Source organism: Gorilla gorilla, chromosome 21 (assembly GCF_029281585.2).
Source record: "Gorilla gorilla gorilla isolate KB3781 chromosome 21, NHGRI_mGorGor1-v2.1_pri, whole genome shotgun sequence".
In the NCBI taxonomy this organism is placed as follows: domain Eukaryota; kingdom Metazoa; phylum Chordata; class Mammalia; order Primates; family Hominidae; genus Gorilla; species Gorilla gorilla.
The window spans coordinates 27,422,790-27,445,715 of NC_073245.2; the positions used below are offsets into that span (position 1 = coordinate 27,422,790).

The 22,926-nt window shown below is 45.7% G+C and overlaps 1 protein-coding gene across 1 annotated transcript in view; it reads left to right on the forward strand.

The window, feature by feature from the left end:
• Positions 1–22,926, forward strand: part of PCSK2 (proprotein convertase subtilisin/kexin type 2) — a 259,004-nt gene that overhangs the window by 200,483 nt on the left and 35,595 nt on the right. The window contains exons 7-8 of the mRNA XM_004061834.5: positions 2,947–3,035; positions 10,305–10,480. Of these exons, the coding sequence (XP_004061882.1) occupies positions 2,947–3,035; positions 10,305–10,480 (265 nt within the window). The remainder of the gene's footprint in view (positions 1–2,946; positions 3,036–10,304; positions 10,481–22,926) is intronic.

Sequence of the window (22,926 nt, forward strand, 5' to 3'; positions counted from 1 at the left end):
TTAGTTACTTTTTGTTTTAGTCATGGTTCTCCAGAGAACAGAACCAGTAGCATGTGTCTACATATAAAAAGAGGTTCATTATAAGGAATTGGCTCACCTAAGTCTGGAGACTGGCAAGTCCAAAATCTACAGGGTAAGCCAGCAGGCTGGAGACCCTGAGAGCCAATGGTCCAGCTTGAGTCTGAAGGTAGCCTGCTATAGAACCAGGAAGATCCAACGTTACAGGTGAAGTCCAAAGACAGTCTTCCAGAGAATTCTCTCTCCTCAGAGGAGGCCAGATCTTTTGTCTATTTAAACCTTCAAGTGATTGGATGAGGCCCACGCACATTATGGAGGACAAGCTGCTCTAGTCAATGTCCACAAATTGAAGTGTGAGTCTCATCCAAAATACCCTTGCAGCAACACCTAGAATAATGTCTGACCGAATGTCTGGATATCTCGTGGCCCAGCCGTATTGACAAGTGAAATTAACCATTACAATTTTAATCTGCATGTTTCTAACAGGATTACATGATAGTTAAAGATCATGGTTAAGAGCAGGGCTTTGGAAGCAGCACACCTGAGTTTGAATTCTTGTCCTGCCTCCTATTTGAGATGTGACTTCACATCTATCTAAGCTTCAGTTTTCTCATCTTTAAAATGGGGATAATAATAGGCTGTTGTGAGGATTTAATAGAATAATACATGTAACTCTCTCAGCACAGGGCCCATCTCATAGTAGGTGCTGGTGAAAGAGGTTGTTTTATTCATATTGCTGGATATATCTAACACTATTCCCTAAGTGTAGTACATATATAAATACATGCTTTTGGCTGGAAAAACTAAGTGAGATGATCAAATCACTCTGGTGCAAAAGCCAGCAGTGTGGATGGAAAAGGTGTGCCTGTTTCTCTCAGGAAATCCACAGGGTTGGGCACAGGGCCTCAGGTTTTCATTTGGACACCCCAGCAGCCCCTCAATACAGGCTATTCACAAAAGCCCTAATACAGTCACCCTGACAGTTCAGCTGCAAACCCTGGCTCCCCACACGTGAGCCATGGTGTCCCTCTAGCCTTGTACATTCATTGTGTCAGTAATCTACTGCCATGATAACGCTGCATAACAAATTATTCCAGAACTCAGTAGCTTGAAACAATAAGCATTGATTATTGCTCCCAAGTCTATAGGTTGGCTGGAAAGTTCTATTGATCTGGACCAGGCTAGGCTTGTCTTGGCTGAGCTCACCCTTGTCTCCCTGGTCAGCTGGCAGGTTGCTGGGGGCTGATTGGTTTAGGATGACCTCACTCACATGTTGATGGATTACTGTTGGCTGGGGTGTCAGGCATGACAGGTTATGTGTCTTTCATCATCCAATAGGCTAGCCCGGGCTTGCTCACATGGAGCCTAGACAGGGTGGCAAGAGAAAGCAGAAAAGCCACATGGTCTCCTGAGGCCCAGGCTCATCACTTCTGCCACATTCTTTCAGTCAAAATAAATGACAAGAGAAGTCCAGATTCAAAAGCCCAGGGTTGTGAGAAGGCTTGGTGTTAGGAACAATCGTAAGAAACCTCTATTTATGGCTGATTGCTAATTAGTGTTGTCTAATTTAGCAATGAAATTTTTCTTCCCATATGTTCCTCTGGAGAGCCCATGGCATTCCTCTCCTCCGCTTAAGGGCCAAAATTAAGATACAGAAGACTTATTTAATATCTTTACTTTGTTCAAGCTGGTTCACATGCACTTGTCCTCCAGCCTTTGGTGAACTGTTTTAGGACAGGGACAGGTTTAACACAAGGGCCGACCTCTGCAGTGACACTGGGTTTACATATCTGGGTACATGATAGGCGGATTTCATTCTTGTTCCAAAGAGAATTTTGAGGCATGAAATATGTAGCCTTTATGGAGGCAGGATTTACTTTGACTCATACAGAGAAAGAAAATGTGTGTGTGTGTGTGTGTGTGTGTATTTTCAATCCTTGCATGTGATATTTTTAAGGGCTGGTGCGATAGCTTTGCTTGCCCCAAGAGGATGTCCCAGACAGTACACTAGTTGATGCTGCAGAAATGGAAAATTCCTAGGGATATGTAGCCAATGAACCCATTCACCCACATTTCCTAATTGTTTGCCACAATTTGGACAGTGAGTGGAAAGACCTTGTGCATTCCTCAGGCCATACATTCACTGTCCCAGCAGACCTGGGAACGTGCCCATTTGATTCAGTAGTTGTTCCACCCACCATTAAAATGGACTTTTCTAGCCAGGCTCAGCGGCTCACAGCTGTAATCCCAGCAATGTGGGAGGCTTAGATGGGAAGATCGCTTGAGCCCAGGAGTTTGAGACCAGCCTGGGCAACATGGGAAACCCCCTTCTCTACAAAAAATACAAAAAATTAGCCAGGCATGGTGCACACACCTGTGGTCCCAGCTACTCAAGAGGCTGAGGCAAGAGAATCACCTGAGCCCAGGAAGTCGAAGCTGCAGTAAGCCAAGATTGCACCACTGCATTCCAGCCTGGGTGACCGAGGAGACTCTGTCTCAAAAAAAAAAAAAAAAAAAAAAAAAGAATAAATAAATATAAATAAAGTGGACTTTTCATGGTTGGATCTGGTAGTTCCAGATGATTTGTACCATTGGAATCTTCTGCATCTTGAATGCTGTTTGGGTCTGAAAACACAGCCTTCTCAGTGATTCAGCTTATACTTGTTTTATTTCTCTATGGCGGCTTTACAAACCACCCCAAAATGGGGCGCTTTACAGAAAACTAAAAGACAGGTAGATAATGGTTTGCTCAGCACTTTAAGTCTTCACAGAACTTTAACACAAGGGCTGACCTCTTCCGTGACACAGGGTTTACTTGTATATGATATGCAGATTTCATTTTTGTTCCAAAGAGAATTTTGAGCCCATGAGAGATCTAGCCAAATTCGTTTCACTGCATATCTAATGTGTCTTTATATTTTTCCAAAGCCACGGGACCCGATGTGCAGGAGAAGTTTCTGCTGCCGCCAACAACAATATCTGTGGAGTTGGAGTAGCATACAACTCCAAGGTTGCAGGTAAGCCATCCCTGCCAAACAGAGGCCCCCACTAGGTATCACACTGATCTCAAGGCTGACTGTGGCCCAGCAAAAAATCCCACTGGTACAGAAAAGCTAGGATCCACAGATTTGGCACAAGTGAAAAAAATTTTTCTCTTTTAACCTGCATAGCAATATCAATAGTTTTAAATTTTTAATTTAAGCATAATATAAATTCAAAAAAGTTAACAAATCATAAGTAAGCTAATGACTTTTCCCAAACTGGCCATACCCATACAGTGATCAGGAAACAAAACGTAACCAGCACCCCAAACATGTCCCCTTCCAGTTACTACTCAGACACCCAAGAATAACCATGATCTTGTTTTTTAACAGCAAAAAAAAAATGGTTATTGCCAGTTTTTGAACTTTATATAAATAGAATTGTCAGTCACTACTCTTCTGTGTCAGTGTCAATAACATTTTAATGAGTCTCAAATATAGACTATAGAATACAAGGTGGTGTGTATAAATTATTTGTAAACATACTCAGAGCTCTTCAAAATGTTTTGCACAGTGGAACTCATCTTTAAAAAGAGAAATTCTACCTAGAACCTTTTTCTTACATTTCATTGGGTAGGATATTTAAGAATTTCCTCTTGATGGAGCCTTTAGAAATAAGAGTGGCAAGTCACTGGAAATTTAGAACCCAACATCCCTCCCCTCTCAGAAAAAAAAAGAGAGAGAGACACAGACAGAGACAGAGACTGAGAGATTCATAAGCTTTCAACAAGATGTCTGAGAATGGAGTGGCACCAGTCTTGTTCCAAGTTTTGCATCAAATTGATTCTTAATTTATTCTGGCTGAGTCACCCAACCTTGTTTTTCTTTTTTCTTTTCTTTTTTGTTTACAACTGTCCTGATATTTTCTTTTCCTGGCAATTTAATGGAACCATAAACCTACTTTCTGCTGACACTCCATTTCCATGGAACTAAATAAAGCAAAAGTAACCTGTACAAACCCACTATTAACCTCTTTTCAACACTGTTTGCTAAGAGGCTTGCCTGAACTGGGTGCTGAATGTCACAAAAGAATACATCTGGAGGTTTCTAAAATGTAAATAGAGGAGGCTTAGCCCCTGGGTTTCAGCTCTCTTTACTTTGTGCGCATCCAAAATGCTGGCATTAAAATGTCAGGAGCCATTATGAGCTCAGGGGAAAGAATATCACTGGGTTAATATTTTATAAGCCAGGCTCAGACCTGGGATGGAATCTAAGGGAGGCGGGTTCTCTACTCACAGGACAGAACTGGAAGCAACTGAAAAATTCAAACCTGAATTTCTTATTCACACACCCAAGGTAACTGGTTTTTGGAACAAAGTAAAATGACCATCTGCAAAAGTTAAAAGAGTTAGGGGGAGCTCACAGCTTTCTGGAGGTTCCTGGGAGCTTCTTTTTCCATCTCCTTCTTTTCCTTTTCTCCTCTTCTCTTATTATTTGCACTCTGAAAACACCTGAGCATTGAGTGCTCATCAAATGTATCTAATTCTCCTGCTGTCTTAGTTTGCTCTTCCTAAAAGCAAAACCTGAGACAAGGATTCCGGGCAAGCAGTTAATGTGGGAGGTGGTCCCCGGAAGCCAGAGTGAGGGAGTGGGGGAAGAAGACAGGAAAGGAATGGAGGCCAACGAAGTGAGTCTCATGGACAACAGGGGCCCCGTCCTGCAGGTAATTCTCTGAGGGAGTGTGGAGAACACCCCTCAGAACTGACCCCGCTAATGTGAGGAGGCTGCGGCATTAATCTGCCGGTTCCCATCTTTCATTGTTTGGGGGTGCCGTCGGGCCTGTCCAGCCGGCCCAGCTCGCTTGAACTGAGTGGAGCTCCTTGAGCAGAGGACGCCCCCAGGCAAAAAGCCAGGGAGCAGGCCAGAGGACCCGGCAGGTGCAGCAGGCTCTGCCTCGCCTGCTGAATGCAGCCTGACACCTCAAAGACGCGACTGGGCTTCTGTGAAGCCCAATGACAGCTAGGGCATCACAGCAACGTTTTGAGGTTCCAGAAACCAAGAACAGCCATCCAAAGATTTTGAGCAAGGGAGGCTCCTTTCTTTCTTTTCCCACTCCCTTAGCCCCAGCTTGGCTCCCCTGTGACCACGTACGCTGGTTCTAACTACAAGGGCTGCGAGGCTCCAGTCCCATGCCTGTGCCTTAGGGAACCCAGTGTCCTCTCGCTCCCTGGGGCGTCAGCATGAATTCTTGAGGAAGCACTGGGGAATTACTCATGGATTGCAAAAACAGCAGAGTTTATCTTACAAATTTAAGGAAAACATTTTATTCATCCTGGCTGGCAATTCCAAAAGTTGGCTGGTTTTTAATTATTTGCTAAAAATGAGCCAAACCCTCCAGAGAATCTTTCCATTCGGGAGCTTTCTGGGCTAAGGAGGTCTAAAGCGCCACCTGGTGGCCAACTCGGATCGTTGCTGGTCTCAAAGTCGAGGTGTTCGTTACAGGTTAGGGGGGCGCCCCTGTGATGTCTGAGGTCCTTCCCCAGCACCCCTCCACGCTGTCTCCAGAAAAAGCCCAAAGTTAAAATGTGGTTGAATCTTAACCCAGGGATTCAAAAAAGAAGAGTGGAGATGAGATTGTAAATTGAGTCCTCTGAACAGAAGAGAGCATTGAGCGTCTCTGCATCTACCTGAGTTCCTCTTCTGTTCATAAATTTTTCTCATTTTTCCATCAAGGCTCCTGTCTTTTTCTTGTTGATTTGTAGGCATTCCTGGTGTGTCCCAAAGGTTAGCCCCTAACCCATTTTAATCAATGCAAAGATCTTCTCCATTTCTCTTCGCGTCCGTCTTCATTTCAAACTCCGTGACATGTAGACCCGCACATACGGGATGTCCCAAAAGTCATCCGGCAGTCTTCAAGCTTTAATAACCCCAGGAACATTATTTGAAAGTTTATTTACATTTCCATTTTCACTGATTTAATTGTATAAATTTTGAAGAAAAATATTACATTTTTTTATTTTGAAAATGCCTTTATTCAAGTAACTGTCTTTTTTAAAAAGGACCCCATTCTTTCCTTCTTTTTTTTCATTTTAATTTTTAAGTAAACAACATCTTCAATCAAAAAGATTGAGTCAAAAATTAAAATTAAATGTGTTATTCAAAATCCACAAAATCAAGCAAATATACCACAAACAATGACCTTCCAAATGATGGTTTTTGCAAATTTGTCAAATGTATATTTCTGAAAATATTAAAGCTCGAGACCACATCAAGGAGTCGTAACACTGTCTCCTGCCTTCAGGCCTTTTGTGTGGTCCATAGTTACTGTGGGCACCTTCCTGTTGCAGGGGATGGAAGCTGGCAGACAGGTCCCCTGCCCCATATAGCTCACAGTCTAGGAGGAGACAAAGACAGGGAGCAAATAAAAAAAAAAAATCAGATAACAACTCATGAAAGAGGACAGAGAGTAACCAGGGCTCAGGGACAAGAGGCGCCTGAGGGTGGGGCTCTACAGTTCCTCACTGTTCTGGATTTCTGCAGAGACTCTCAGAGCAGCCCCAAGAAGGGGCCAGGCCAGGTGGGTTTGGTCCTATTCACCTTCCTTTTTAAACCAAAGCACACAGATTTACACACTGGGCTTCGGGATGAGATCACCTTTGATTGAAGATTTTGAAAAATATTTAAAAACCACACTGTTGACCATTGTGAAAATGCCGTGAAATTTCTCTACCAGCTATGAATTGCTTTCATATATTATTATCACTATTATTATTGGCCAATGAATCTCATAACACTGCAGATAAACATATTTTATCTGAGCTTTTCAATAAACAAGTAAAAATCACTGTAAGTACAATGACTAACATGAGTTTTCAGAACCTAAAACCTGGATGAGCATGAATTTCCTCCTTATCATCCAGAGCTAATATTCATGAGCACAAAAAGTGGCACTGATGAGCACCGAAGTTTGTGGGCAGATGCAGTATTTACTGGAGGCAGGGACAGGCACACCTTGTGCAACAGGAGCAGAGGCAGAGAGGGTGCAGCTCAAATCCCCTGGACATGCAGCCCCCAGGGCACCAGGGCTAGCCACAGTGCCTGCTGCACAGGCAGACAGAGAAGGCTCTAAATGAATGTAAGAGACCCACAGAGTCACCTCTACTCATTAATGTGCTGTGCAGGCCTGCCTGGGGTCAGATAGAAACACTTCATGTGTGCCTGTGTCTGTTCTTGCCCATCAAATACACACATCAGCATTGTTAGGGATGTGAAGACACAGACTCCTAGCTCCTTTGATTTCTCTCTCTCTCTCTCTCCGCCCCCCACTTCCTTCCCTCCTCCTCCTCCCCCCTTCCTCCCTCTCTCCCTCTCCTCTCTGTCTCCCTCCCCTCCTCCCCCCTTCTCCCCCTCTCCCTCTCCTCTCTCTCTCTCTCCCTTCCTCCCTTCCTCCCCTCCTCCTCCTCCCCCCTTCCTCCCTCTCTCCCTCTCCTCTCTCTCTCCCTCCCCTCCTCCTCCTCCCCCCTTCTCCCCCTCTCCCTCTCCTCTCTCTCTCTCTCCCTTCCTCCCCTCCTCCTCCTCTCCCTTTCCTCTCTTTCCCTCTCCTCTCCCTCTCTCTCTATCTTCTCTCTCCTACACTCTCCCTCTCTCCCTCTCCTCTCTCTGTCCTCTCCTTCTCTCTCTACCTTCTCTCTCTCTCCCACTCTCTTCTTCTCCTCTCCCTTTCTCTCTACCTGTTCTCCCTCTGCCTCTCTCTCTCCCATTCTCTTTGTCTCTCTCCCTCTATCTACCCTCTCTCTCTCTCCCAGTCTGTCTGCCTCTTCTCTCCCTCCCTCTCTCCTTCTCTCCCTCTCTCTCACTCCGTCTACTCTCTGTCTCCACCCCACATTCCCCTGTAGCTCCTAGAGCATCCAGGGGCAGAGGAGAGGCTTTCCCTAAAAACCCTTGGGTCACGCTGAGCCTCTGTCTTGGCTGCCTGGTGCAGTTGCTTGCAAAATTAATACTGTATCTCATTCAATTAATGCATGCCTCATTCCTCTTGAGCTTAACAAGATTAAAAGAATGTTGGGTGCCTGGTCCCTGAATATGAATGAGAGACTTGCTCTCAGCCTGTGGCCACCCTATAATGTTAAAACAGTTAGAAGATTAATACACATCCACTCTGAGGTTCTTGCGCAGCACAGAGGGAGCCCATGAAGGTGATAAGAGCTGCAAAGAGGAAGAGGGTTCAAGGCACAGCTGGAAGTGCCATGCACCAGCCCTGGCAAAATCCAGGGCTGGCATTCGTTTGTTTGTGGGGCAGCAGAAGCCTGCTTTGGCCGGGGTTGAATTTCTCACCTTCCAGTTGAGTGGGCCATTCAGTCCTGGTCATCTGGGCACTAGGCAAGTTCAAGAGCATCTGAGCAAGTGAACGCCAGCCTCTGTCTATTTCCCACCCACAGAGTGGGCATGACTTTGCACAAGAAGAAGCTGCACTGACCAGTTTATTCTGTGGCTCATTGGTCACCTGCATTAAATAAAGTTTTTAAATAAATAAAAATATAGGTGGACCAAAAGCAAAATACAGAGTCTTAAATTTCCTATCTCCTTATAAAATGGACCATAAAATTTAACATCTGGAAAGTTCAAACCAAAGACTAGGCTTATTCTAGATAAGCTTCCTCCAGGAGAAAGAATGCTAACTGATAACTGGGTGTTTGTTGTCATTAATGGTGATTACACTTATAGGTTAATAGTAGAAGATGGATAAGCAGAGCCTGTTATTCATTCTTCTGGACCTGTTATTTGTGTTGGGGAGAAAATCAAATAAATAAGGTAATAATGCCAGATATTTATTCACCAAATATTTGTCAAGCTTAAAATAAATACCAAGCATCATGTTGATCCTCAAGGACATGGAAGTGAACAAAATAGACACATGCCCTATACTCAAAGACCATGCCATCTGGTGGTGTATGAAACACGCAAATAAGTAGTTGCGATGGAAGGTTAAAGGTACACAAGAAGAGGGCTATGAGCACTGAAGAGGAAAGTGAGATCCTCAAGTCTCCTGAGGACTGAAAGTAGTAGTCCCTCAGGAAAGAAAGCAATTTCATGTCCATTTCAGCTGCCTGGCAAGGACCTGGGTGGCTTTTAATTCAATTGACGTGCTCGCCATGTTAGAGAGTAAGGCTTGTGAAATAGTGTCCTTCAGGCACAACATCCTTTGGCCACCGGGGACAAAGAAGGAGTTTTGGGGCCCAGATTTTGACTGTGCATGGCCCAACCCCTTCATTCCATAATCGCAGTGGGTGGAAAGACTCAGGTCAGCTTCACTAGCACTCTAAGCTCCATGCCACAGAATTGTGAACCCACTGACCCATCCAGATGACAAAGCCTGGAGAGAGGCATGTGACCCCGTCAGCGAAGTTTTGAGGGTAGTGATGGAGGGACAGCACACCCAACCCAATGGCGGCTATTGAGATCCCCCTGGAGAGGCCTTTGTGGATGACCGAACGGGGACTGGAGGCCTAGGAGCACCAGCTCTGTGGGGGCAGCGCCGGCACCTTCACCCTGTGCCCCTGTGTCTTAGGATTGTGTGTCCCACACTATCCTGGACTGCAGGACTTTGCTCCTTCCCAACATTCTGTGAGAAATCACTCCCACGAGGCATCAGAGAGGAACACAAACTTTACAGCGATGCTATAGGGAAGAAAGGAGAGGCGGTCGTCAGACACAGAATTACTAATACAGTTTAGAATGGCCATCTCTGCCTTTCTGTCCTCTCCAAAGTCCCTCTCAGCTACAGTGCAAATGGGAGTTCCTCTTTCCTGACCCCACCTGCTCCTGCACTGCCCCTGCCCCTCTCTCTGTCCCCTGCGCTCTGCCCTCTGCCTGCTGGAATTTCTCCTCAAATATCAAATATTGATTGCCTCCCCCGTCTATCATATGTAGTAGCTTTATTTCTCCCTTAAAACTTGGCTGCAGCCGACACCCAGTTCTCTGAGGCCAAGCTTCTACTTAGAAACGAGCTTACCAAAGCATCGCTTCAGCAAAGGTGGTCTCTCCCATTATGAATTCTAGTAAGTTTTGCTAGGGGAATAAAATTGTCTTTAAATCATTACATCAGCAAAGATGTGGGTGGGATGCAGAAAGGAGCCAGTAGGACCGTCTGTGCCTCTTTCTTGATCCCTGGACTGCACAGTGGCCCCAGAGCACCTGAGATCTCCAACCCTTCCAAGTACCCAGGGCCCAAGCCCTCCTCCACCTCCTTGTCTCCTGCAAACTGGGGAACCCAAACATGGTGTCCTCTGCTCAACGTGTCCACAGGCATCCGGATGCTGGACCAGCCATTCATGACAGACATCATCGAGGCCTCCTCCATCAGTCATATGCCACAGCTGATTGACATCTACAGCGCCAGCTGGGGCCCCACAGACAACGGCAAGACAGTGGATGGGCCCCGGGAGCTCACGCTGCAGGCCATGGCCGATGGCGTGAACAAGGTAAGGGGGCCGGCCCCCTAGGCCCCGGCCACTCACAAGGTGGGACAAAGTGGGTGGACGGGTAGATGCAACTGGGTGAACCACTGTCACTCTGCGTGTGAGTCCAGGTCCTGCAGGAATCAGACAGCACAGGGGCTTAGCCATGCAGGAGGCTGACTGCGGGGAGGCCTGTGATGGATAAGGAGAGAGGGCAGAAAAGCCTCAGACGCGATGCCTACCTGGCTCCTGCAAACGACAGTGGGAAGGAAGGGGCTGGGGAGGGAGGGTCTCAGACAGCAGTCCCCATGCCAAAGCTGCCCATCACAGACAGAAAGGGGACTGCACTGGCACCCCCACCACCCACTCAGTCGTTGGCTGGCAGTAGCACACAGGATGTGGGGTCTCGGCGCACGCGGGGCGGTAGATCCAGGAGGCAGCAGCCAAGACTATGACCACAATGCTCGTGGGGCAGGGGGTCTGAGCATGCATTCTCACAGCTGCTCCTCTGAGATTAGCCCAGGCTTGGACAGAGCTGAGAAGGAAGCTGGGCAGAGCCTCCAAAGGGATGAGATGCAGGTCAGTGCTGCATAGGGAGGGGAAGGGGGCCCCTTCTCTGAGACGCTGCGGCTGGAGCCACGCCAGAGGAGACACGACCCCAGGCTCAGGGACCAGAGGATTTCTGGGCTCCAGTCTATCAGGAAGTGACTTAGCCTGGCCTGTAAAACGGTGATAATGAGGGGTCACTATGATGTATAAATGAGATAAAGATGCAACTGCTCGGCACTGAGAAGTGCCTGCAAAGAGTCAGAATTTGTCCCAGTCTCGACTGTCGCTTAAGCAACCACCCCAAAACTTCATAGCACAGAACACAACTCCTTTACTACGCTTGGGATGCTCTGGGTCAGGAATTTGGACCGGGCACACTGGGGATGGCTCATCTGTCCTCCATGATTCCTGGGGCCTCAGCCGATAGATTCGTTACTTGAGCATCCATTACCAAACTGTTGTGTCTTCATGAGCTGTTCTGATGCATCCATCTGCTTGCCACGCGTGGCACAGCTCCCACCCCTAGGCTTGCGCAGTCTTCTCAGGCCTGTCCTGGCTGCCAGGCCAGCAGATTTCCCCCAACCCCGTGCTCCCAGAGGACTCTCTGTAATCAGCCTGGACGTGGGACTCACACCACAAGGTCACTGCCGTGTGTGGAGTAAGTGGTCTGGTGCTCAGTGAGGGAAAGGACAGTGTGTGAGATTTTGTGGGTGGCTTTTGGAACTCCATTTTGGGAATGTTTTTAAATTTGCTTCTTAAATTTTGGTAAATTTCAAATAGATGAAATGGCTATAGAAACCAGCACTATTATAAATATTTTATAAAATGCATCTGCTCCACATACACATTTATGTACAGTCTGTTTATGGAAAATGCATAAACTCATTACTTATACATTGATAACACTAAAATAAGTGAAAGTACAGAACACTATGTTTAACGCGGGCATAAAAAAGAGAATATTGAAGAAAATAAGAGTGGGCAATTGAAGGCTGCTTTTCCATACATTTCTTGAGGTCAGAAAACATGTGTTTTCCTGCCCAGACCATCCTCAGGAACTGGCCTGGGGCTTGAGAACATAGTGGATGAGCTGTTCAGGGGGCGGATATGGAATTAATGCAGACACGAAATGTTACGGTTGAGAGGCTGAAAGTCACATCGAAATCTATGACTACAATGGATGCCATTGGTGCCCACCAAGATCCCCTTTACCAGGCCTGGGGGCCACCCCAGCTGCTGTGAGTGTTGGCTGCTGATGGCTCACAGTGGCCCCTCTCACGAAGCATTGCCCTGACGATGGAATCTTCTCTCCCAGAAAGTTATGCCCCCCACACCCAGGGCACAGCCCACAGCCGATGACTAAGGCAGGAGCCTGTTTGCCTCCAACAGGGAGGAGTCTTCAATGCAATTTATGGTCCAGAGCCCCCTGTGGGCCAGGCCAAGGGAAAGCTTTACCCAAGACCACATAGCTTTGGAGTTCCTTCCCCTCTGTATCTTACTTCACTCCCTTGCTCGCAGGTTGCTCCTGAGAGCCCTCCCTCAATGAGTCTGGGGCAGCTGAATCTCTGCCTCAGGCTCTGCTTCTAGGGAACACCTCCCACAAACACTGCCTCAAAATTTACCCCATTAGGTTTCCCTTTTTCCTTTGGCTGCCAGGAAGCTTAGAACTAAGTGTGTGCCTATTACCATTGGTTTTTTAGACTAGGTTTTCTTCTACCTTTTTTTTTTTTTCTTTTGAGATAGGGTCTCACTGCATCACCCAGGCTGGAGTGCAGTGGCACAATCTCAGCTCACTGCAGCCTCAACCTCCTGGGCTCAAGTGATTCTCCTGCCTCAGCCTCCAGAGTGGCTGGGACTACAGGTGCATGATACCATGCCCAGCTAACTTTTTGTAGACATGTTTCACCATGTTGCCCAGGCTAGTTTCAAACTCCAGGACTCAAGAGATCCTCCCACCTTGGCCTCCCGAGGTGGGATTACAAGCATGCACCACCGCACCCGGCCTCTTCCACCCCAATTTTCTCCATCTCTTCACCACTCACAGCCTCCAAAATCATCCCTTAGCTTCTGTCCCTGTGTCCATGTTTGTATTCCTAGTGAGTCTAAGCCTCTGAATGCTAGGCAATGTAAAATTTGTAAAAGAATTGATGAAATGAGCTCAGTCTGATTAGATTATATTTAGCCATGAGAAATCTAACTTTGGATCCTTACTAAATTGTTGCTTGCTTACACACATTCCTAGTCTTACCAGACTAAAGCATCTCACTGGACAAAAATTGGCAAGTTCACATGTAACTTCCCCAGAGTCTAAGCCCTAAACAATAGTAAACAATATTTCAAACCAAGTGGAACCCTTCAGCGCAGTGGGTGGCCAACTTTGGTACACAGGCTGGATCTAACCCCCAGACTTGCTTTGCAAAGACAGTTTCCTTAGGACACAGCCAGGCCCTTCCAGGCCTTTGTGACACTCTGGGCACCTCCAACCACAGCTGTCACAGGCCCCAGGGGAAGGAAGCACATAGGGCACCAAATGAAGGGGCTCATCTCTCAGCATCAAGCTTTTCTGGATGCTGGTCAACGTCTCTGTCTTCACTAGAGAGCCAACACTGCACAGCAGCAGGTCCGTCCTGTTGCAGGGATATTTCAGCAGGTGGAGAGCTCTTGACAGTGGAGAGACCTGAGTTTTAACCTCAGTCCTGCCCCCCATTGGCTGGGGAACTTCAGACTAGTTGGTGTCTCCATTCCTCACTTTTTGCAAAATGGTCTGAGTCAGTGCTTCTCAAAGTATGGCCACAGCCCACCTGGGAGAGTGAAAAATGCAAAACCTCAGCGCCTCCTCCCCTCCCACAGATGCCGCATTTTAACAAGATCCCATTAAAGTTTGCAAGGTGTTGCTCTACGTGATCTTGAGGATCCAAATCATCTAAACCTGAGATCCTAAGATCCTAACATATGGTTTCTTAAAACCTACAATGAATAGAAAAGGGCAGCAGGGGTGACACATTTCCAGAAAGGAACAGCCCTGTATTTCCTCATCAGGACAATGGGTTGGACGGGTGGGCTGTGTGATGACTGAGCCACACGCCATTTGTCTCTGTGTTGAAGAAACAGAGACCTAGGTAGCCCAAATAAATTGGTTTCTCGTAAGAATGCACCAGGAGGTGCTGGGCATAGTGGCTCACACCTGTAATCCCAACACTTTGGGGGGCTAAGGCGGGTGGATCACCTGAGGTCAGGAGTTCAAGACCAGCCTGACCAACATGGTGAAACCCCGTCTCTACTAAAGATACAAAAAATTAGCCAGGTGTGGTGGTGGGCACCTGTAATCTCAGTTACTCAAGAGGCTGAGGCAGGAGAATCACTTGAACCTGGGAGGCACACATTGCAGTGAGCTGAGATCATGCCATTGCACTCCAGTCTGGGCATCAGGAGTGAAACTCTATCTCAAAAAAAAAAAAAATGCGCTAAGAGGGATCAGGGCAATGAGATAGATTCAGGCAAGACCTCATAGTGCCTGGGACCAGACAGACATCCTGATCCAAGGTGGCTGCAGGATGCCAGCCCCAAGAATGTGTGGAAAGCCACAGGAGGGCTCTGCAGTCACGGGGCTAGGCCACACTCACCGTGTTTGCTTCTCCCCGGTTTCGTGGCTCCGGCTCTCCAACTCACCCTTCCCCTTCCTTGAGGCTTATGCTTAGAGGTGTTTCCACTTGGACACCATCCCATTGGCACCCTTGCTTGTTACAATCTGTCAGCCTCTGCTCCAGCTGCCACCTGCCCTCGATGCTTTCAGGGAAATTTTGGCTCAAAATTAGGGGAAACACCCCAAGATGAGCCTCCAAAACCAAGAAGTGTGGTTCTGTTGGGAAGGTTTGGAACTTGCAGGGTCAGAGGCCAGTCAGAAGGTTTCTAACAAAACCCCTTTCTTTCTCCTCTGAGGACATCAAAGGGTAGTTGTCTATATTCACAGTCTTCTTAGGCATCTGATGGAGTAGTTTCTTCTGAGCTGTTGAATCCTTTCAAAGGTCTGAACATAAATATAAGACTGTATGCACCTGTATTAATCTGTTTTCATGCTGTTGGTAAAGACATACCTAAGGCTGGGCAATTTACAAAAGAAAGAGGTTTATTGGACTTACAGTTCCACATAGCTGGGGAGACCTCACAATCATGGTGGAAGGTGAAAGGCATGTCTTACATGGTGGCAGACAAGAGAAGAGAGCTTCTGTAGGGAAACTCCCCTTTTTAAAACCATGAGATCTCATGAGATCTCATGAGACTTATTCACTATCAAGAGAACAGCATGGGGAAGACTCACCCCTATGATTCAATTACCTCCCACTGGGTCCTTCCCACAACATGTGGAAATTCAAGATGAGATTTGGGTGGGGACACAGCCAAATAGCATCAGCACCTCTTCTGTTGTGGGTTCAATTGTGTCCCCAAATATTCATATGTTGGGGTCCTAATCCCCAATACCTCATAATGTGACCTTATTTGGAAATTGGGTCATTGCAGATATAATTAATTAAGATGATGTCATATTGGAGTAGGATGGGCCCCTAATCCAATATGATTGGTGTCCTTATTTAAAAGACAAAAAAAAAAAAGAACAGGAACATCTGGGCACAGATAGGCACACAGGGAGAACAGCATGTGAAGATGAAGGCAGAAGGGCTGGGGATGCATCTACAAGCCCAGGAAAGCCAGAGATGGCCAACAGCCCACTGGGAGCTGGGAGAGGAATGGGATAGATTCCTTCTCCAGAACTTCTAGGAATGGAATTGAATCTATTATGTCTCCAGAACTTCTAGAGATGGATTCTATTCCTAGAAGTTCTGGAGATGGAAGTGTCAGCAGGGTTGGCCGACACTTCCATCTCCAGGACTTCTAGGCAAGAAATTTCTGTTGTTTAAGCCACTCAGTTTGTGGTCCTTTGGTTGTTACTTTGGTCCTTTGGTTGTGGTCCTTCGGTAGCAGCCCTGGCAAACTAATGCACTTTCCAGTCTTAGAATGGATCATCAAAAAGGAGGTTTGGCAGTGCGGGAATGACCTGCTCACTATTCAAGGTCACCTTGATGTCACCTGGCCCTCTCCTTTACAGCCAAGATGGTCAATAGTTGATCCAATTATGACTTTTTTCTTCTAGTTCAGGACCTTGAGAAGTCTCCCTCCCTCCCTTCTCTGATGTAGCTTCCTCGAAGGAATGAGCGTGTGAAAACGCTCACGATGCAGTCCTAGGAGAGAAACATGTTTCCAAGTTAGGGAGAGTGCTGTGCTGAAATGCTCCCAATAACATCACACTGGGAGCTTGAAATTCAACATGGAAATTGACAAACACTAAAAATAAAGCCCTTTTATGCCCTCTTCAGAGGGCTGGTTGTTGAACATTTAATAGCACACCCCTCGTTAGAGGACTCTTCTGACTTCCCTTAAATTATAGCACTTACATACCTATGTGTTCTCCCTGCAAGTAACAGCCACCCTTGCCTTCATGAATCTGGAAGTTCCCTTTGGGAAGTGGAAAAACTGGAGGAAAAATACCTGAAACCCCAAGGTTTTATGTTTCCCCAAAATGACAAGTTTCCCAACCAGAGTCCTAAGTTACCCCAAGACTGTGAAGGACAACTTTTCTAAGTCAAGGAAAGATCTCACACTTTAAGGAATTCACCACTTTTACATTAAATACAAGGATCCCAGAAACACAATTACGAGATGGGAAACAGAGTCCTCGAAGTGAACATCATGGTGACAGCAGCTAAATGTCCATTGCTACACCGTTTAGTAAATAGTGAAGACGCTTTATTACAAGGTTATGCCAGTCTGCTGTTGAAATTCAACCCATCTGAAACAGCAACGGGAGCCCGACATTTGAGTGACACAATGCGGTTTACAGAGAATGTCTGCCAACAGGATCGGGTGGCAGGAAAGTGACGTCCCTACCCTGTTTCAATGCCTGGTCTCCTTAAGAAGCATTTAGGATGAAATTTTTGATGCACAGACAGCCTGTTTCCCTATTGCATTATTCATTGTGTGACTGGAGAGAAATGGTTACACATCCAAGCCCCCCCCAGATCAGGTGACAGCAGGTGCCCAGGGGAACAGTTGGCAGATTCCCCCTTTCCTCAGCAGACATGGATTTTCACTGAGAGGCACTTTTTTTGACAACTGAGGCCAAAAGAGAGTCGGGAAGGTAGGAGATGTGTGCCCTCTGTCCAGACTGACAGTGCAGATGGTGGCAGTGCTCCACATTCCTGGGTGCCCCTGTCATTTTCCACGGACTTCTGCACTTCTCCACTGCCTCTCGAAGCAGGATATTTCTCTCTCCTCCATCTGTAGCCTCCCTGGCTGCAGGTGAAAAGGCCCTTTCAAGTGTGATTGTCCTGCAAAGCATGCCGAGCCCGCTGAAGCTTAAGAGAAAAATTGTTATGACTGATCTTCAGATGACAGCATGTGCATCTTTTAGAAAGTGGAGTGAGTATGATGAAAAATACATTATTTCACATTTGACTTTTCCCCAAGAAATGGGAATAAATTTCCCCAAGCAATGGGAATAAATTTCCCCAAGCAGTGGGAATAAATCTTTCCTTGTTTCAAGGTGACATTTTTTGGAAAACATTGTAGCATTTTGGAAGTGAGGGTTCATTGTGCATTAGCGAAGGTTTTCTCCCAGTGACTTCCACTGCCTGGTCTATTCTAAGGAAAAATCCACTTCTGAAAGGCAATCTTCACACAAACAAAGGAGTCAGAGAATTACCTGTTACACAAGGCACTTCTTACGTTTGTCTTTCAATTTTATCATCCTGTACATATGTTTTGTTTGACCAACATAGTAATGATTAAAAGGAAGAGAACAAAGAGGAGATGGATAAGAGACTTTTATCGGGGCATGCACTGTTTGCCATAGATCCCACCATTCCCAGTTGTCTGACGGCTGCTTCACACAAACATCACCTACCTGACTCCTTAGGGATTTGAAGTTTGCACCTCCTACATTTGCTTAGTAAATACTTGAGAGAAGCAGTGAGGAGTGGGCAAGAAGGAAATCCTTTTTTTCTTTTGCTTAGTAGTCTATGTGTTGGGTTTACAGTTACAGCATTTTTCACATTGTATATGGGAAGACGGTGACAGTCAGAGGCCCCTGAATTACCAGAGGGTTCAATAATTGACTTCTGTCTTAGTTTTAGATCTCCTGGAAGCAGATCCTGAGGCAAGATTTGGGATCAAGTAGTTTATTGGGAAGGTGAAGAGAATACCAGTGATGAATGGGAGGTGTGGCAGGAAAGAGACAGGGCCAGTTAAGGGTATGTTATCCTGCCAGTCATCGCTGTCAGCAACTGGAGCTTAATGCCACTGGGAAACTTCAGAAAACCACACCAAAACTTGAGAACACACCCCAAAGGTATCCCACCCTGTGGGAAAGGAGCTGGAATAAAACACATTGATGAGGTTTGTTCCCAAAAGTTTGTAAATGCCCCAGTGCTTTCAGCCTGAGGACAGATGCACAGAGCAGCCTTTCAGCCTCTTGGGAGGAAGCCCTTAGACAAAAAGATGCATATGCTGACATTTGGAAACTCCCAGGCACAGGGAATTCTAAAGCCCAAGGGATATGGGCTCACACACAACTCCCAAAGTGCAGCTTAAGCAAAACCTAACCTGAGACTTAGAGTCATCACTCTCTGGATAAATAAAGCACTGGCAAGGTGATGTGTTTACTGTTCAGAAAAAGGATGTAGCCCTTGCAAAGACGGAGCTACAAAAACCAGCCATTATGGGACACAGCATCTTATTTTGCTCTGACAACCAGAAGGGGAATTCGGGTGACGCTAGAAGGTCTTGAAAGTGACAACTGATTCATGAACTTTCCACAACTTGAGGAAATGCAGCCACCCAGGGCAACCCTGGCACGCCTTTTGCTGGCTCTGATGACTACATCCCAACTTCTTCTTAATCACTCTTCAGAGTTGCTGCTGGAGGGAATATTTTAGGAATATTTAAAGACAAGGCTACAAAAATTCTCTAAGGTACAGATGAGACAGCGCATTGATTGTTTACTCCCTAAGGGGCTGCAAAGGGCAAAGCACAGAACTCAGGTCTTCTTCCAGCTGGAATGTATGGACAGGGACCACTTACAAGAAAACCACCATCCAGGAAAGCAGGGGACAGAGAGCTGCCTGGGGAGACAGTGATTAATCAGGCATGGGCGAGGGGAGGCCACAGTGCCGCCTGCTGAAATTTAATCAGAGCCACGGGTCGTACACCATGGCGGCGAGTGCCAGGGCCTCTGGCAGACGATGAATGCCTCCTGCCAAGGAGCTCTCACGAATACCCTGTGAGCCCAGATTTATGCTCTGCAGCCAGATGAAGGTCGCAACTGAGCAGAACTGCTGCAGCGTGGAATCTGCGGTTCAGCCTTGGAAACAGCTGGTGCCGTTACCGTCCTTCCTTTCATTTCTGGGATAAAGAGAACTAAGAGAAAAGTCTGGTGGGTTTCGGGTGATCCTTGTGACCAGCCGTCTCATTTTGCCAGGGACTTTCCTGTTTTTAGCATTGAAAAGTCCTACATCTCAGGAAACCCCTCAATCCTGGGCAAACCAAGAGAGTTGGTCACCCACCCTTTGGCGCTATTAGTAGCGTTGGCCCACCTGGGCCCAGTGAGAAATGCACCCGAGGTTAGAAGTTGACATGAATGTAAACTCAGCAGCACCTCTGACTTCAGAAAGATTCATCACTACAATGGCTGGATCCTTTGAGCAGTGAGACAGAATAACACAGGATTCTGACCTCCAAGGTGGTTACAAGAAAACCAGACAATAACTAAAGACAACCACAGGCGCCATCAAACACTGAATCGAGGTGAGGATTTACATCAGAGGCCAGGGCAACTGCATCATCCTTAGCTTGGCTTTTCCAGAGAACCTGATACCCTACTCCCGCTGAACTACCACAGAACCCACAGGGACTCTGCAGAGTCTGGAACTGACCAGTAAAAGTTCCAAACTACAAAGGATACCATCTATCATCACTCCCACTCACAACTCATTGATTAAAATGGCTTCTAAGACTTCACCCAACCACAAAGAGGCCTGGTCATGGGCTCAGACCGTGGACACTTTGCAATATTTAGCAAGCAGCAGCAATGACTACCACAATGTGTACCGAAACAGTTAGGTAGCTCAACAGGTAACCAGTTGACCTAGTGAGGACAAATGTGCAAATGTCGAAGATGTTTGTGAATAGTTTGAATAAAATTTGCCAAGGATGTTCATGAATAATTTGAATAAAATTTTTCATGAACTATGAGTGCAGAAAGGCAATATTCATAAATCAATACATTGTTTCATGTGCAATTTAAAATATGAGTTTATTTTAAAATTCATATTTTAATAACAGATTAAAGTAATATAATGGAAAAGTGTCTGCAAGTCTAAATCCAACACATCAAAGAAAAAGGAAAAACTGAGTAAATATATATGCATATAGATAATAAAAATCTAGCTCAGTTTCTTAATACAGGAAGAGCTCTTACAAACCAATAAAAGGAATACCATGAGGTCAGGCGAGGTGGCTCACACCTGTAATCCCAGCACTTTGGGAGGCTGCGGTGGGCAGATCCCTTGAGGTCAGGAGTTTGGGACCAGCCTGGCCAACATGGTGAAACTCTGTCATCTCTACTAAAAAAAATAAATAAATAAAAATAAAAATTGGCTGGGCACAGTGCTATGTGCCTGTAATCCCAGCTACTCGGGAGGCTGAGGCAGGAGAATATCTCGAAGCCGGGAGGCAAAGACTGCAATGAGTCGAGATCACACCATTGCACTCCAGCCTGGGTGACAGAGCTATACTCTGTCTCAAAAAAAAAAAAAAATCTATGAAAGAAAAAAAAATAGGCAAAGGATATTATCTTTTGGGGCTTGGGGCTTTGCTAAATAATAAAGCAAGAATACAAATGAGCAGGAAAGACACAAAAAGATAAATTCAACTTTAGTGAAAAAATATATAACTCAAAACAATGAGGTACTATTTTTACCCACCAAATTGGCAAAACTATTTTTAAGAAATGACAATTCTAAATTATGACGCATATGAGCTGAATATAGAGTTCTCATGCACTGCTGGTAAACATATAAACTGTTAATAAACTTTATCAAGAACAATAATATGGCAGATGGACTAAGAATCGTCATTCATTTTTTTCACCCAAAATTTCCTCTTTTAGAAACACTGCCTAAGAAAATAAACATACAAAGACATATATAAGATTATGTTCATTTTAAACATAAAGTACTTTTTTAAAAACTAGAGACAACATTCCATGTACATTCAAGAAGGGGTGTAAATAAATTGCGGAATGGCTATTTCATAAAACTAATAAAAAATTATGGTGTAGAAGAGTATTTAATCACATAAAAAATGTCAATTATATAAATTGTGAGAAATACATTTTAAGCAGGCCGAGAAAGTTGATCTATTTTTATTATCCCAATTTCACTTTCAAGCCCGTTCTTATACTTTGCATTTATATGTAAAATTGGCAAGAATCCACAAAATATCACCAGTGATTATCTATTCATGTAAGATTATAAAGGATTTTTATTTCCTTCATCTTCTATATTCCAATTATTCTATAATAAATATTATTTTCATAGTAAAAAATACAATAACTTTTTCCAAGGTATGCTAATGTTGTATTAAGAAATTAAGGTGGCTGGAAAATAAAAATTACTATAATTGTTTACAAAAAGATAAGCTCTCCCAGGCTTGCCTCACCAGGGGTCTGCACCCTGCACCCATACCAACCCCACACCAGCACATGTTCTGGTCATTAACCCTGGTGGCTACCCATTGGTTAGGGTGGAGGGACTGACTCACTTTAGCCACAAGTTTCTCAAAGTGGGATTTCCACCTCCTCAAACGTAGACAATGCGCTGGGGACACAGCAAGCCACTGCACCAGTCTCTAGCTGGAATGTCACCTTAGCTGACGGTAAGCAATTTGTAACATTCTTTTTATATTATGAGCAAAATAAAAAATTTGCTTGAATGTTTCAGAAATTTTGGGCTTGTGAGAGGCTACTTAAGGCCATGCCCAGCAAGTTCCAACTCACTGCCCTCACTGAGCAGGGTTTCTCAGCCTGGGCATATGGACATTCTGGGCAAAATACTGTTTTGTCGGTGGTGAGGAGGTTGTCCTTTGCATAGAAGTTTAGTAGTCTCCCTGGCCTTTATGGACTAGATGCTAGTAAAACACACATGGTTGTGATCACCAAAAATGTCTCCATCACTGCATCCTGGAGCAAAAGTCCACACTAGTTGAGAACCAGGGTGGTTAAGTACACTCCATAGTACCTAGGTTGAAAGTTTCCATTTGGTAAAAACTTTTGAGAAACACTGTAATCCCACTAAACTCCAAAAGACTGGCAGAATTCAAAGTGGAGTTGCACCACTCACTTAATTTCACCTAAATGCACTTGCCTTTTTTTTTTTTTTTTCTGTCACCCGGGCTGGAGTGCAGTGGTGTGATTATAGCTCACTGCAGACTCCAGCTCCTCAAACTCCTGGGCTCCTCCCGAGTAGCTAAGACTACAGCTGTGCCCCAGCATGCCAAGCTAATTTTTTCTTTTGTACAGATGGGGGTGAGTGGGCCTCTCACTACTTTGCCCAGGCTGGTCTCAAACTCTTGGCCTCAAGTGCTCCTCCTGCCTCAAGCCTCCACTTCCCAGAGCACTGGGATTACAGGCATGAGCCATCAGGCTGGCCTACTTGCCTCAGGCCGCTGACAGCCGTTCCACTCACTGAGCATGAGTTGCAGGATTAGGGTGGAGACCCCGCCCCCCAGCAGACAGCCCCACCCACAGTGCTGGCTCTTGGGTCATGGCCTCCCTTTGTCCTTCAGCTCCACGGCCACCCTCTAATCCATGG